The 14,100-nt window shown below is 42.6% G+C and overlaps 1 protein-coding gene across 1 annotated transcript; it reads right to left on the reverse strand.

Annotated features, from left to right (window-relative positions):
• Positions 1 to 2,191: 2,191 nt before the first annotated feature.
• On the reverse strand, positions 2,192 to 8,446 carry LOC308605944 (zinc finger protein 677-like). Its single transcript, XM_081216332.1, has 3 exons — positions 8,356 to 8,446; positions 3,357 to 3,483; positions 2,192 to 2,423 (listed from the first exon to the last, which is right to left on the reverse strand). The coding sequence occupies exons 1-3, from the start codon at positions 8,368 to 8,370 to the stop codon at positions 2,212 to 2,214; spliced, it is 354 nt and encodes a 117-aa protein (XP_081072458.1). The 5' UTR covers positions 8,371 to 8,446; the 3' UTR covers positions 2,192 to 2,211.
• Positions 8,447 to 14,100: the final 5,654 nt, after the last annotated feature.

Consider the following 14,100-nt stretch of genomic DNA (forward strand, 5'->3'; position numbering starts at 1 on the left):
CTTTGTAAGTTCTCTGATTTCAGTGCTTAAAAATTAGGTGTTGGGCTTCCCTGGTGGCGCAGTGGTTGAGAGTCCGCCTGCCGATGCAGGGGACACGGGTTCGTGCCCCGGTCCGGGAAGATCCCACATGCCGCGGAGCGGCTGGGCCCGTGAGCCATGGCCGTTGGGCCTGCGCGTCCGGAGCCTGTGCTCCGCAACGGGAGAGGCCACAGCAGTGAGAGGCCCGCATACAGCAAAAAAAAAAAAAAAAAAAAAAAATTAGGTGTTGAGGTAGAATGAACAATGGCACACAAGGGACAAAAAATATGGCATCAACAACTGTTTACTCAACAGCCTCACAAACATGAGGATGTGAACTTGGACAGTGTTATCGCTAGGAGAAATTCCTATACCATATACTGAGGCCAAAAGAGTCATTAATATATGAGAACAATATTTTCACAGTGGCCTTGAGACATGCATTTGTGACATACCCAGAGAAAACCATAATTCAAAAAGACACATGCACCCCAATGTTCATTGCAGCACTATTTACAATAGCCAGGTCATGGGAGTAACCTAAATGCCCATCGACAGACGAATGGATAAAGAAGATGTGGCACATATATACAATGGAATATTACTCCGCCATAAAAAGGAACGAAATTGGTTCATTTGTAGAGACGTGGATGGATCTAGAGACTGTCATACAGAGTGAAGTAAGTCAGAAAGAGAAAAACAAATATCGTATATTAACGCATATATGTGGAACCTAGAAAAATGATACAGATGAACCGGTTTGCAGGGCAGAAATAGAGACACAGATGTAGAGAACAAACGTATGGACACCAAGGGAGGAAAGTGGCGGCGGGGGGGGGGGGCAGGCGGGGTGTGATGAATTGGGAGATTGGGATTGACATGTATACACTAATATGTATAAAATGGATAACTAATAAGAATCTGCTGTATAAAAAATAACTAAAATAAAATTCAAAAACAAACAAACAAAAACTGAAAAAACTTACTGGTCAGGCTCTTGTGATACTTTCTGTCTCATACCCTAGGACATGCTGAGCACTCTACTAAGTAGCTTTGAGGGGTGATTTTGTTCGTAGCAAGAAAATATTACAACACATGAGGGAAAGTATTCTCAGTTCAAGTATTTGCTGTTACCCAGTAAACACATTCCATAGAGAGTACACCAAGAGTTGTCTGTTAACAAAGGGTAGATTATCACAGCAAAGAAACTGGATAAAAATTTAGATACCAGGGCTATGTACTTCAAAAACAAATTGTAGAGGCAAAATCAAGTAAACTTATGAAACTATGAACTCAGGAAGAGTATACATTCCCTGACTGAGTAGAGTAGTAAAAGAGTGGGGAAAAAAAACAAGGTATGTGTGTCAGATACTACAGACTTTGAGATGAAACCATTTGCTCTACCTACAGATGCCAAACTAAAAGCCTGAAAGATGCACATATTCACCCCATGAGAGACAGGGGATTAAAAAGACGATCTCTCTGTTCACTGTCCTTACACTTTTCCTAAGCTAACAATCACAGAAGATCCAGGGACTTTCCTGGTGGCGCAGTCGTTAAGACTCTGCCTGACAATGCAGGAGACATGGGTTCGAGCCCTGGTCCAGGAAGATCTCACATGCCGCGGAGCAACTAAACCCATGCGCCACAACTACTGAGCCTGTGCTCTAGAGCCCGCAAGCCACAACTACTGAAGCCCACGTGTCACAACTACCGAAGCCCGCGTGCCAAGAGCCCGTGCTCCGCAACAAGAGAAGCCACTGTAATGGGAAGCCCACACACTGTAACAAAGAGTAGCCCCCGCTCACCGCAACTAGAGAAAGCCCACATGCAGCAACAAAAACCCAACTCAGCAAAAAAAATTAATTTATTAATTAATTTAAAAAATACAATCACAGGGCTTCCCTGGTGGCACAGTGGTTAAGAGTTCGCCTGCTGATGAAGGGGACACGGGTTTGTGCCCCAGTCCGGGAGGGTCCCACGTGCCGCGGAGCGGCTGGGCCCGTGAGCCATGGCCACTGAGCCTGTGCGTCCGGAACCTGTGCTCCACAACGGGAGAGGCCACAATGGTGAGAGGCCTGCGTACAGCAAAAACAAAACAAAACAAAAAAATACAATCACAGAAGATCCAATCAGCCTGACGTAGCGTTGAAGTACGTGGCAAAAGCAGAACAGAAGAAATGTCTGAGGGATCTACATAACCAGAGAGGGCTTGAAACAGCTCCACGCAGGTTCGGAGGTGCCAGACGGAATCAAAGAGCAGCTAGCGTTTTCCCATCTTCTCTTTGGGTCTTCTAAGAATATCAAATGGGGATAGAAATGGGAAAGGTCTAGGGATTTAGAGTCTTGAGGCATCAGCTCTTCTCTATATGGACTGAAAACAGAGCATCCAATGGAATCATGCCCTGAAGGACAGATGAAGGGGAAAGAGACCCTGATAAAATAGCCCACCTCATGCTCCTCAAATTCAGGCACCAAGGGGTTCACAGGAGCCAGAGGGCAGTGTTCCAGGCCATGATAAAGACTTTGCCTTTCTCTCTGTAGGAGGTGCAGTACCAGTGGAGGATGAAGGAACACATTTCACATGTTGAAGGACAGAGTGATAAATCACAAAGAAGAAAACTTTACACTCAGCAGTCACAACAAGACGTACATTTCTGTATTTCCATAGATCAAGCCAATGAGGGGAGTTTCACAAACACTATGACTACCCAGGCTTCCCCTCTGCCCCTCTTAGCTATGACTTGTGTTCACGTTTTGATACATCCTCAAGCACATCCACATCACTCTCCACAACACAGCACTCTTCTCTTGCTACAAAATGGGTAAAACATTCAGATGAGAACTAGAAATTCTGCCATATAGGAAGGAAACATAATTTGCTGTGACTTTTCTAGAAGCCTAGTTCTTTGTTCAGCTAAGGATTGAGGACATTACTGATGGGTCTAGAAAAATAATTCAAAAATTCACCCACTGCTTGCCTCCTTCTGAATATACAAGGAACAGTATAATATGCAGAAATGAAGCTCACTTCCTAGAACTCCTAAATTGAAAGCACCTGGGTAGAAAACAGGAAACTGAGTATATTTAAGTGTTTGCCATTGGGAATTATAAATAAGTTAAGTTCTGGAACGACCCTTCATGGATCACAAAATGGGCAGATCATCAAAGGAAAAGGTAATTTTAAACCTCTGATGCCACAAGCTGGAGCTTTTCATGTCCAAGTCAACAGGGATTTCAGATCAGTCAAGCAAAACAGGGGCTCCCAAGAGGCACACAGAAAAAATGCAAAGATACCCAAGAGCAGATCCCAGCTTCTAGAGGGAAGTTATCCTCACCCAGGGAGAGCAGGTTCCTGCAGGTCTCCAACATCACGTCCCTGTACAAGGCCCTCTGAGGAGAGTCCAGGCATTCCCACTTCTCCTGAGTGAATTCTATGGCCACATCCTTGAATGTCAACTGTTCCTGAAAGGAAAACACATTTCACAAAGGGGCCGTGAGGAGAGTTCTTATTTTCACAAAAAAATGAGAAGAGGAGAGAGGGGTAAGGATCAATTCATTTAAAGTATATACTCTGACAGATCCACTTAAGTGTATTTGGAGCAAATTATGGGTCTCTAATTTTAATTCCTTATGCTTTTTCATAAAATTATGATATCCTCCAATTAATGTGGACTTTTCATATTTGTGGACAATACATGAAATACAAATAAAATTCAACAATGGCTTGGCTATGCAGAAGTGTTACATATTGTGTTTTACACACTGAGAGATATTCTATATCTACATGACTTACAGTATGACTGCCATCTCAAGAGATGACAAAGTTGGGACGTCCCTGGTAGTCCAGTGGTTAAGACTCCACACTTCCACTATAGGGAGCACAGGTTCAGTCCTGGTTGGGGAACTAAGAACCCGCATGCCGCGAGGCACAGTCAACAGTTAAAAAAAAAAAAAAAGAGAGATGACAAAGTCCACAGTGGATTTTTTTAAAAGTGAAAATATTAAATGACAATGAATAAGAATAGCGATGACTTAAGGTATGGGAATATTTCCTATATATTAAGCATTACTCTAAATGCTTCATTGGTAAAAACTTTTTGTAAACATCATAGCTCATTAGAAAGATCTGTTCCCATCTTTCAGAGGAGAACACTGTCAGAGACACTCTGAGAAACTCAACTTAGGTCAAGAAGCTAAGAAGCGACACAGCAAAGCACTTGAACTAACGTGTCTGAGCTGTGGAATGAAAGCTAAAAAAGCAGAAAGTTAAGTAACAGACCGTTGAAGGTACACTGACAGAGGGTTCCCTGAGAAAACTTGAATGAAGTTCAAGGTGAATAAGATGGAAGAGCATGAACGGTCATTATACATGTGGGCACACAAACACATGCACATAAAATGTTAGGAATCTTACTACTATTTAAACCATTAAAAGAATATTGTAGAAAAAACTCAAGGCCAGGAAATATATTTATGATATACTTTCAACTGCAAAGAGACATAAAAGTTATGAAATTGTGATGTCTGTTATCAAAGCCACAGCCTTGAACATCTATGAACTCTACAATACACATGTAAACACACAATTTACTGAAATACAGGAATTGTCTCAAGAAACGTTTTTACATGATTTTTTTCATTTTTATTCATGTAAATAAGCATTCTGTGGACAATTTAAAAGTATCAACGGTACTAAATGGTACTGACATGATAAAAATACTTTTACTCCAATCTTAGTAATTATATTCAAAAATATAAATACAATTTAATAGATTTCAGTGTACACAGATACGCAGTAACAAAAGCCATAGTTTGTTTTTCCCACTAATGAAATATTGATTCAAAATAACAAAAGGTATTAGTATTATACATTATTTCCATATATTAAGAAAAGAATTATCACACTAATAAAATTTAAAACTTCTTATAGAATTGAAAATCATGAGAAAACACAATATGGAAAAAAATATATGGTAATTAAGGAAGAACATTTCACCAAACATCACGATCAGAAGGAAACACTCAATGCATTCCCTCTGAAATTACAACAGTGGAGTAAAGGGAGCTGCCCAGGGCTCCTGTCTTTTAGCACTGCACAGTGTGCCTTAGCGGGGAGCAGTAGAGAAAGTAACAGGAGGAAAAAGAGAGGGCAACAGCAGGAGACAAAGAAAGAATGTGTCAGAGAATTGGAACTTCTAATGTTGGCAAATCTAAGGACACGGAAAGGAGACAAGTGAAAGTATGGAAAAGATATTCCATCTTAAAGAGAGCAAATGAGGCTACATTACATCAGACAAAATAAACCCAAAACAAAAACATTATGTAATGATAAAAGGGTAAGTTGCCAAGAAAATATAACAATTAAAATACGTGTACTTCTAACATCAGAACTCCCAAAAACATGAGGCAAATCATACCAGAAATACAGAAATAAATAACATCACAATACTAGTATGAGAATTCAATACCCTAGGTTTACCCTAGCATGCAAACAAAAAGATGAATAAGGAAACCGAGGACTTGGACAACACTGTAGAACAATTGTACCTAACAGACATGTGCAGAACACTGCACCCAACAGGAACAAAACAATTCCTCTCAAGCACACATGAAACATTCTCTATGACAGACCACATCTTAGGCCACAAAACAAATCTTTTTTTTTTACATTAATTTATTTTTGGCTGCATTGGGTCTTCGTTGCTGTGTGAGGGCTTTCTCTAGTTGCAGCGGGCGGGGGCTACTCTTTGTTGTGGTGCACAGGCTTCTCATTGCAGTGGCTTCTCTTGTTGCAGAACACGGGTTCTAGGAGCATGGGCTTCAGTAGTTGCAGCATGCAGGCTCAGTAGTTCTAGCTCGCGGGCTCTAGAGCACAAGCTCAGTAGTTGTGGCGCACGGGCTTAGTTGCTCCGCGGCATGCGGGATCTTCCCGGACCAGGGCTCGAACCCATGTCCCCTGCATTGGCAGGCAGATTCTCAACCACTGTGCCACCAGGGATGCCCCTCAAAACAAATCTTAACAATTTAAGATTAAGATCATGAAAAGTATCTTGTCTAACCACAATGAAATGAAAGTAGAAATAAGCAGAAGAGGCATTAGACAGGGAAAAAAAAGTTCTCCAAATCAAAAAATAAAATAAAATAATCTTTTTTGTAGGTGACAAGGTTTTTTATATGTACAAAGCAAAACAATTCCACGAGTAAACTATTACTTCAAAAAACAACTTTAGAAAAGTTGCAGCAGAAAAAAATTAGCACGCAAAAATCAGTTGCATTTCTATACACATTTCTATACATTCACTGTGTATAGAACATGGCACAGGATGGATGAACTCACTTAACACAAAACTGAGCTTCTCTCTTCCTTTCCTTTTGTTTTTAATTATCAAAATGGAAATGTCTTTTTATGACATTTTAATTATAAAATTATGATGTAGTACACATTTTAAGTATTGATAAGCTTGCCCTCTGATAAGGCTGTACTCAGTTTCTACCAACAGCACATAGAAATGCCCCTTCTCCAAACCTTCACAAATGCAGGCATTGTCAGCATTTTGCCAATGTGATTTATGATCTGTAAAAAACTGTCTTACTTTAAGTTGGATTTCTTTTATCGTCTGTGAAGTGTAGGGTATCTTATACTACTTGACATTTGTTATTTCTCATTTATAAAAGCCTATTTTTGTCTTTTGCATATTTTTCTTCTGGGGTGATTATCTTTTTGTTTTTGGCTTGTGAGAACTTTATGTTGGTATGTACACCTTGATACATATACATATATATCATATATATGTCGTGTATATATACATGTAGACGTATGTTTGTGTATGTATGATTATACTTTTGCCTATCATGTAACTGTGCAATTCGTTATTAGTTTTTAGTGTTGTATTAGTACTTTTTGCCATATAGAATTTTATGTTTAAAAAAAGTAGTCAAATCTGTCAGTCCTTTTTATGGTTTCTGGTGGCCTGATATCATGTTTAGAAAGGTGTTTCTCACTCTAACGTTAAAGAGTGTTATATTTTTATAAATTTTTTCTGCTAAAAAAAACCCAGAAAATTAGAGAACAATATTATTTACTATACCATCAAAAGGGATAGAATACTCAGGAAATACTAGTGAAGAAGGTGAAAGACTTGTACTCTGAACACTACTAAACATTATTAAAAGAAGTCCATGGAGACACAAATAAATTAAAAGACACCCTGTACTCATGGATTGAAAGACTTAGGATTCTTAAAATGACCATATTACCCAATATGTTCTATAGATGCAATGGAATCCCTATTAAAATTTCAGTGGCAATTTTTGCAGTAATAGAAAAAAATCTTGTGAAAATTTCTATAGAATCTCAAGGGACTCCAAATAGCCAAAATGGTTCAAAAAGGAATTGGAGGCTGACATTTTTAGATTTCAAAATGTATTACAAAGTAATCAGGATGATGTAGTACTGGCATAAACACACATACATAAACCAATGGATCAGATTAGAAATCAGATTCCAAATAATCCTTGGAATATATGGAAAATGTAATGATAAGGGTTGCCAAAACTATACAAAGAGGAAAGGACAGTCTCAATAACAAATGTTGCTGAGAAACCAGATACCTTACTAGCAAAGGAATGAAGCTGGAACCTTACGTGCATCAAAGGTAAAAACCTCTGTGTGTCAAAGGATAAAACCAACAAAATGAAAAGAAAACCTCTGAGGAACGGAGGTGATGAAAGTGATTTAAAGAATTTTCAGGGCTTCCCTGGTGGCACAGTGGTTGAGAGTCCGCCTGCCGATGCAGGGGATGCAGGTTCATGCCCCGGTCCGGGAGGATCCCACATGCCGTGGAGCGGTTGGGCCCGTGAGCCCTGGCCACTGAGCCTGCGCGTCCGGAGCCTGTGCTCCGCAACGGGAGAGGCCACAGCAGTGAGAAGCCTGCGTAACGCAAAAAAAAAAAAAAAAAAAAAAAAGAATTTCCAACTGCCAGAGATTTAGGTTGACTTCAAACTTTAAATTTCATGACTGAATAAAACACCCTTGGGACTTCCCTGGCAGTCCAGTGGTTAAGACTCTGTGCTTCCACTGCAGGGGGCACGGGTTCCATCCCTGGTCGGGGACTAAGGTCCCAGAAGCCATGCAGTGTAGCCAAAAAAAAAAAAAGGTCAGAACAAATTGCCCTAATTAGTCTGACTTCCAGATTTTACCCAGGTATTGTGCATATTAATACTTGACTTTCATTAATACCTGTCAAGCAGGATACTGCAGAGAAGATTAGGGAGTCCAAAGAAGGGCATTATAGGAAGGAGAGACAGAGAAATCAACTGAGAAAATGACTTTACCTGAGAAAGAGCCATTGCAGACTCCAGTTCTTTCCTCTTTCGCCTCTTAAGGGCTTCTTCCTTAGACAAAATGAATGTTTAGAGGTCGGTCCTGAAAGTGGAAAAGATGCTGTTTAATGCTCAGAATCGACACACCCCCTTCCTGAGTCACAGCCACACACACAGGGAAGCCCTCAGCATGTGGAACAGACAGTCCTCTGCTTCCCACTGTCCCAGGAGGGGCTCAGGACAGTAAACTCCCACACAGAGACCAACAGGTGAGTTTCCCACACTTTCTTCAGATCAGCCTCCCCTCCTGGTGAGGCCCCCACGTACCCAGCTGCAGCGGGCACCTCAGCTGGACCTGACGACCCCCTGCAGGTCACAGACCAGCCCTGATCCATCCCCACGCAGAGCAGAGCCCTCACCCTCAGCCCAGATCTCAGCCCTCGGGAATGGGGGGACCTAGAGTCCTGATGCTCAGTGACGGATCCAGATTGGAACCACCTGAGTCACGTTAAAATACGATTGAGGTTGGATTCCACACTGACATTATGAAAAGGAATCTGTGGTCAGAGGGCACAAAACATGTATATGCAGAATGCCTCACTGATCTAATGGGAAGCCTGGGCTGAGCACCACTCAGAGGTGGGAAGCTCAGCACAGCCATTTTCTTCTTCTCTGCCAGCTTTACAGAGCTATAACTGATGAATAACAATGGTGAACATATGAGGCATACAAGGCGATTATTTGACAGATGTGTAAAAATTATCAAAATAAAGGAATTTACATGTCTATCAACTCACAGTTATCATTTTACTTCTGTGTATTTAGAACACTTAAGTGAGGGAATTCCCTGGCGTTCCAGTAGTTAAGACTTAGTGCTTTCACTGCTGTGGACCTGGGTTTGATCCCTGGTTGGGGAACTAAGATCGCACAGACAGCCAAAATAAATGAATAAATAAATGCATAAATAAAAGAACACTTAAGTGATGTTCTCTCAGCACATTCAAGTATAGAAACACACTATCATTAACGATAGCACAACAGACATTAGGCGTACGTGTTGTACTTATTCATTTTACAACTGAACATTCGTAACCTTTGACCAACATCTCCCCATTTACCCCACCACCCAACCTTTCCTAGCAACCTCTATACTCTATGGTTCTATGAGTTTGACATTTCTACTTTCCACATAAAATGTCTATCTTTTTCTGTCATAATAATGTCATCATTTATGGCTGACATGAATTTTCTAAATCCATTCACTTGTCAACAAACACTTTGGTTCTTTCTACATCTTGGCTGCTGTGAACAATGCACTAATGCTCACTGGAGTGCATATATTTCCCTCAGTATAATGATTTCATTTCCTTTGCATATCTAGCCAGAGGTGGGTTTCAGATTGTGTGCCTGTCCTATGTTTAATTTATTGAGGAACTTCCACATTATCTTCAATAAGAGCTACATTATTTTAAATCCCACCAACAAAGCACAAGAGTTCTGTGTTCTCTGTATTGTGCGTGTGTGTGTGTATCTGTGTGTTTGAGACAGGTAGGAAGAGGACAGTAGAAGAACCAACCGGCCTGGCTGCCAGCAAGTAGCAGCTACAGTTTGCCAAGGATGAGCGTCTGGACTACAGATCACTGTGGTGCTGCTGGGTCTCTCTTTCGTGGTACAATCTTTCCCTACATCAAAGAACTTAGTGGCCCCTCTCAAGTTCTGTTCACAGAAACACACCTAGCAGAATCTCCCTCATAAAAATCATCTGCCATTTGAAGCTTAGTACTCATAATTTCCCTTCTGAAAACTCTCATAGGGTCCAACACAGTCTCGAAAAAAATCCATAATGATCCACTAATGCTGCTATAAAATATCAGAAAACATTCCAACCCAAATAAATCATGCCTGAGGGACAACTACATACGAAGACACCCAAGGGACCACTAGAAGCAAAACGCCATATTTTCATTCACCGTGGGGAACACAGACCAAACACTGTCATCTCCGAAAACTACGTATAAAAGGCTTTCCTGGTGGCGCAGTGGTTGAGAGTCCGCTTGCACATGCAGGGGACACGGGTTCGTGCCCCGGTCCGGGAAGATCCCACATGCCGCGGAGCGGCTGGGCCCGTGAGCCATGGCCGCTGAGCCTGCACGTCCGGAGCCTGTGCTCCGCAACGAGAGAGGCCACAACAGTGAGGGGCCCGCGCACCGCAAAAATAAATAAATAAATGAAAAGATGTTTCCAATGATGCACATGCCCCGGGGGGCCCCAACACCTCCCAAGGAAACACCAAATTCTCTTTTGTAACTATCATAGTACATCTAAAACTTTCTCCATTTGCAAGCCAAAATACTAAAAAAAAAAAACAAAAAAAACCAAAGGTAACCCACAAAATGATCTCTGAAATTTTCCCTGTATTACTCTAAAAACTGCACAATGACTCCTGACCTTCCAAAAGACCAACGCAAGTCACTTGTGGAGTGGATGCCGTGGGGCACCCTGTAGCTCCATCCCCTGAGGACAAGTCACCCATCCTACTGCACCCGATGACCACTGTGGGCTTAGTTAACCCAACACTTCTCATATTGGAGGAAAATGTTTTTCTCTGCCTATATCCACTGCCTTCATTCCTCCTCACATATAATCAAGAAATACCCAATTAAACCAATACATGGAAACCTCAGTCTCAGCAGCTAGGTCCCAGGGAACCTGAGCTAAGACATTCTGGCACCTCAAACCATAATGCATCCCACAACTACCAATTCCAGGTGCTCCAGCCAGAACTGAGACATAACCTGCAGCAGTTCCTCACACCGCTTGAGCCCACAAGAGAGAGGTGCGCACACCATTCATGGGGCTCATCTTGAAGCCCACACTGGCTGCCATGTCCCTGCTGCAGACCCCTACAGGCTCTCCTCCAATTTGCCCATTTCGCTCTCTCTCCTCCAGGCGAACATGAGACAATGGGGAAAAAGCAAAAAGCCTTCTCTTTTTGCTTCCTCTGCTCTTCCTGTCACCGTTCGTCCTCCATTTCTCTTCCAGCACCATGATGCTCTGAAGGCCACTGTTCCACCTTTCATCCTGTCCTGGACTCTCTGTGTGAAGGGCCTCACCGCTGTTAGCCGCCCCCTACCGCTGATCTAGAGCCCCTCTATGTTGCTCTCCAATCCCTGCAGATCCGGCCTTTTTAATTACTTCTCTATTGTATTCACCAGCTCCTTTCGAGGCATAATCGCTTTCATTTTACTATCTCTTTACAACTCCCTCAGCCATCCTCTACGTTCCCATCGGTTCGCACACATTCTTTCCTTTCCCGCAGTCGCTCGGTCTCAGCTTCCCCTGATTCCCCTCCCGCACATACTCAGAAAGATGGCGGCGGAATAAGATGCCCGCCAACTTTCCAATGGAGGTGAATTTGATACCGAAGACCACTTGGTGTCACAAGGCTGGCCCAGGTCACCTCCCCCTTCGCGGGGTGAGGGGAAGGGCTGAGCAGGAAGGGGAGGCCAGAGGGGCAGAAGGACCGGCCTGAGGAGACGCGAGGACAGGGGGGCTGGGAGGGAGGGAGGGGGTCTCCGGGAGGGGCGGGCTCTGCAGAACCCCAGGACCGGGGAAAGGACGCGGCCTCTCCGGGAGCGGGGCGGCCGGCGCTGCCCTCCAGGGGCCGAGAGGGCGAGGCTGCGGGTCTAGAATACAACTCGGCGAAGAGGATTTTAAATGGGGAGGCGTAGGTAGTAAAGGGTTTTAAGCAGAAAAATGTCGCGAATGGAGGTGTCTACCTGGACCGAAGGTAGAAAAGCCAAGGACACGTGGACCGGCCTCAGCGATTTCAAACTCAAGGAAACCATACCTACCTGTAACGGCGACGTCTGGATTTACGTGGGGCGGAGGGCCGGCTGCTGGGATTTAAGGTTCGTAGTGACGCCCACACCAGAAGGTGGAGAAAGGTGGACCACGCAGCACTGACTTAGAAAGAAGAAACTTAACGCTTTCCAGTGACCTGGGCTCCGAGGTCTACGCTTCCGTTTCCATAAAAAAATGCGCAAGCGCAGTTTAGAGGCGGAGTTCACGGGGCGGGGCCTGGGCGGAGCGCTACTGGCGAGGGGCGGGGCGAGGAGAGCCCAGATCTTCGCCTGGAACGCCGGCAGGCGGGGCTTAGGTTGGTGCTTTCCAGTACCATTAATTCTTCTCATTTTACGCTCCTGTCTGAAACAGTTTAAGGTAAACGCTTGCAGTTGTGTGGACTACTTCTGTCTGAAAGTAAGATGTTTCCTCCTAACAAGTTGAAAACGGTTTCAATAAAAAGCTCATATTTGCCAGCTGGTTTCTCCCACGTCCCGCTCCTGCAGCTCAAGCCAAGTCACTGGTTGGGAACTTGGGTCTCCAAGTGGTAGCTGTGGGGCGCTAGTTGGATCCGGGAACATTTTTGCAATTAGAATTAAGCGGTTTAAGCAAACAAGACCTGGACTTGCTACTGTATTACGAACTAAAATAAGAAATACAAAACTCTCCCCACGTAGGCTGGCCCATTTCACCCTGACACCCTACCAAAGAGTTTTCCTTTCTATTTCTCATTCAGCCAGGCCAGCTCAACACGCTGTCAGTTCCAGAGACTTGGGGACAAAACCTGGGGTTTGAGGCTGAAAGGCTAAGCCGTTTGATAATTTCCCTCACCATTGCTTTATAAAGAGCAATACATTGTTTTTAATTCCTATAAACTGCATTGTTCATTCTTTCCTTTTGCCTGAAGTGTTTTATTTGCCTTTCCCCGCTCAGTTTTATTGAGATGTACTCGACATACATGACGTTATGAGCTTAAGGGGTACAGCATAATGTTCTGACTTATATATTGAGATAGTGCAATAAATTTAGTAAGGATCCATCATCTCATATAGATACCATAAAAAGAGAAATCAAAAATTTTTTTTCTTTTTATGAGAGTATTGACTGAAAAAAAATGCACAATACGAGAGTTGCTTTGAGGACACTGAAGATTAAGTGGTCAAGGGGGAAGAAGGAGCAGCGGATCCATCACACCCACCCCTGCACCTTCTGGACTTGTTAGGTGAGAATGATAAACCTACTTTTTTCAGTCACTGTTTTCCAGGCAGCCTATCACTCAGAAATAAAAACTGTCCTACCCGAGAAATAGGATTATTATTTTTCATGGGTGTAGAATGGAGTATTTCCGATCGAATCTTGAATTTTAAATGTTGTGGCTTGAAAAAAAGTCACGAAGACATCCCTTCACGGATGAGTTAGATCTGTTCAGCCTATGTTGTAGAAAATTCAGTGTGTGAACAAATTATACTGGGAGAATTTATAACAAATATTCAGAACATTAGGCTGTAAAGTATGGTAACAAGGAAATTGGGGCCACAAATATAATTACATGTTTACTTGAAAATCTGACCTACTGATCCATTAAATCATGCATTACAGCAACCTCCTTTGCACTGATAAAGCGCATTCATGCATCTATCATTCAGAAATGATTCCAATCACTGAAAAGCTAGCAGGAAACGAAATCAATATCCTGCCTTCAAGTAGCTTATATTCTAAAAGGGGAAGTCAGTAAAAATTAAATAAGATTATGATGGTGTTTAGTACAGTGAAGTTCATATGTACAATGATAGAGTGACAGGTCATTCTAATTTAAACAGTGTGTTCAGGAAATGCCCATAAAAGGGATATTTGCATAATATCATTAATTAATTGAGTTCGTCATGAAAATACAAACCAGGAAGGGCAATTTGG

This window comes from Mesoplodon bidens (assembly GCF_964165515.1).
Source record: "Mesoplodon bidens genome assembly, chromosome: 18".
Taxonomy (NCBI): Eukaryota; Metazoa; Chordata; class Mammalia; order Artiodactyla; family Ziphiidae; genus Mesoplodon; species Mesoplodon bidens.

Excerpts from the sequence above, each read along its gene's own strand:
- LOC308605944 (XM_081216332.1), bottom strand. Across the intron at positions 2,424-3,356 it reads CAGGAACCTGCTCTCCCTGG|GGCATGATTCCATTGGATGC; the intron begins GTGAGGATAACT and ends TCTGTCCTTCAG.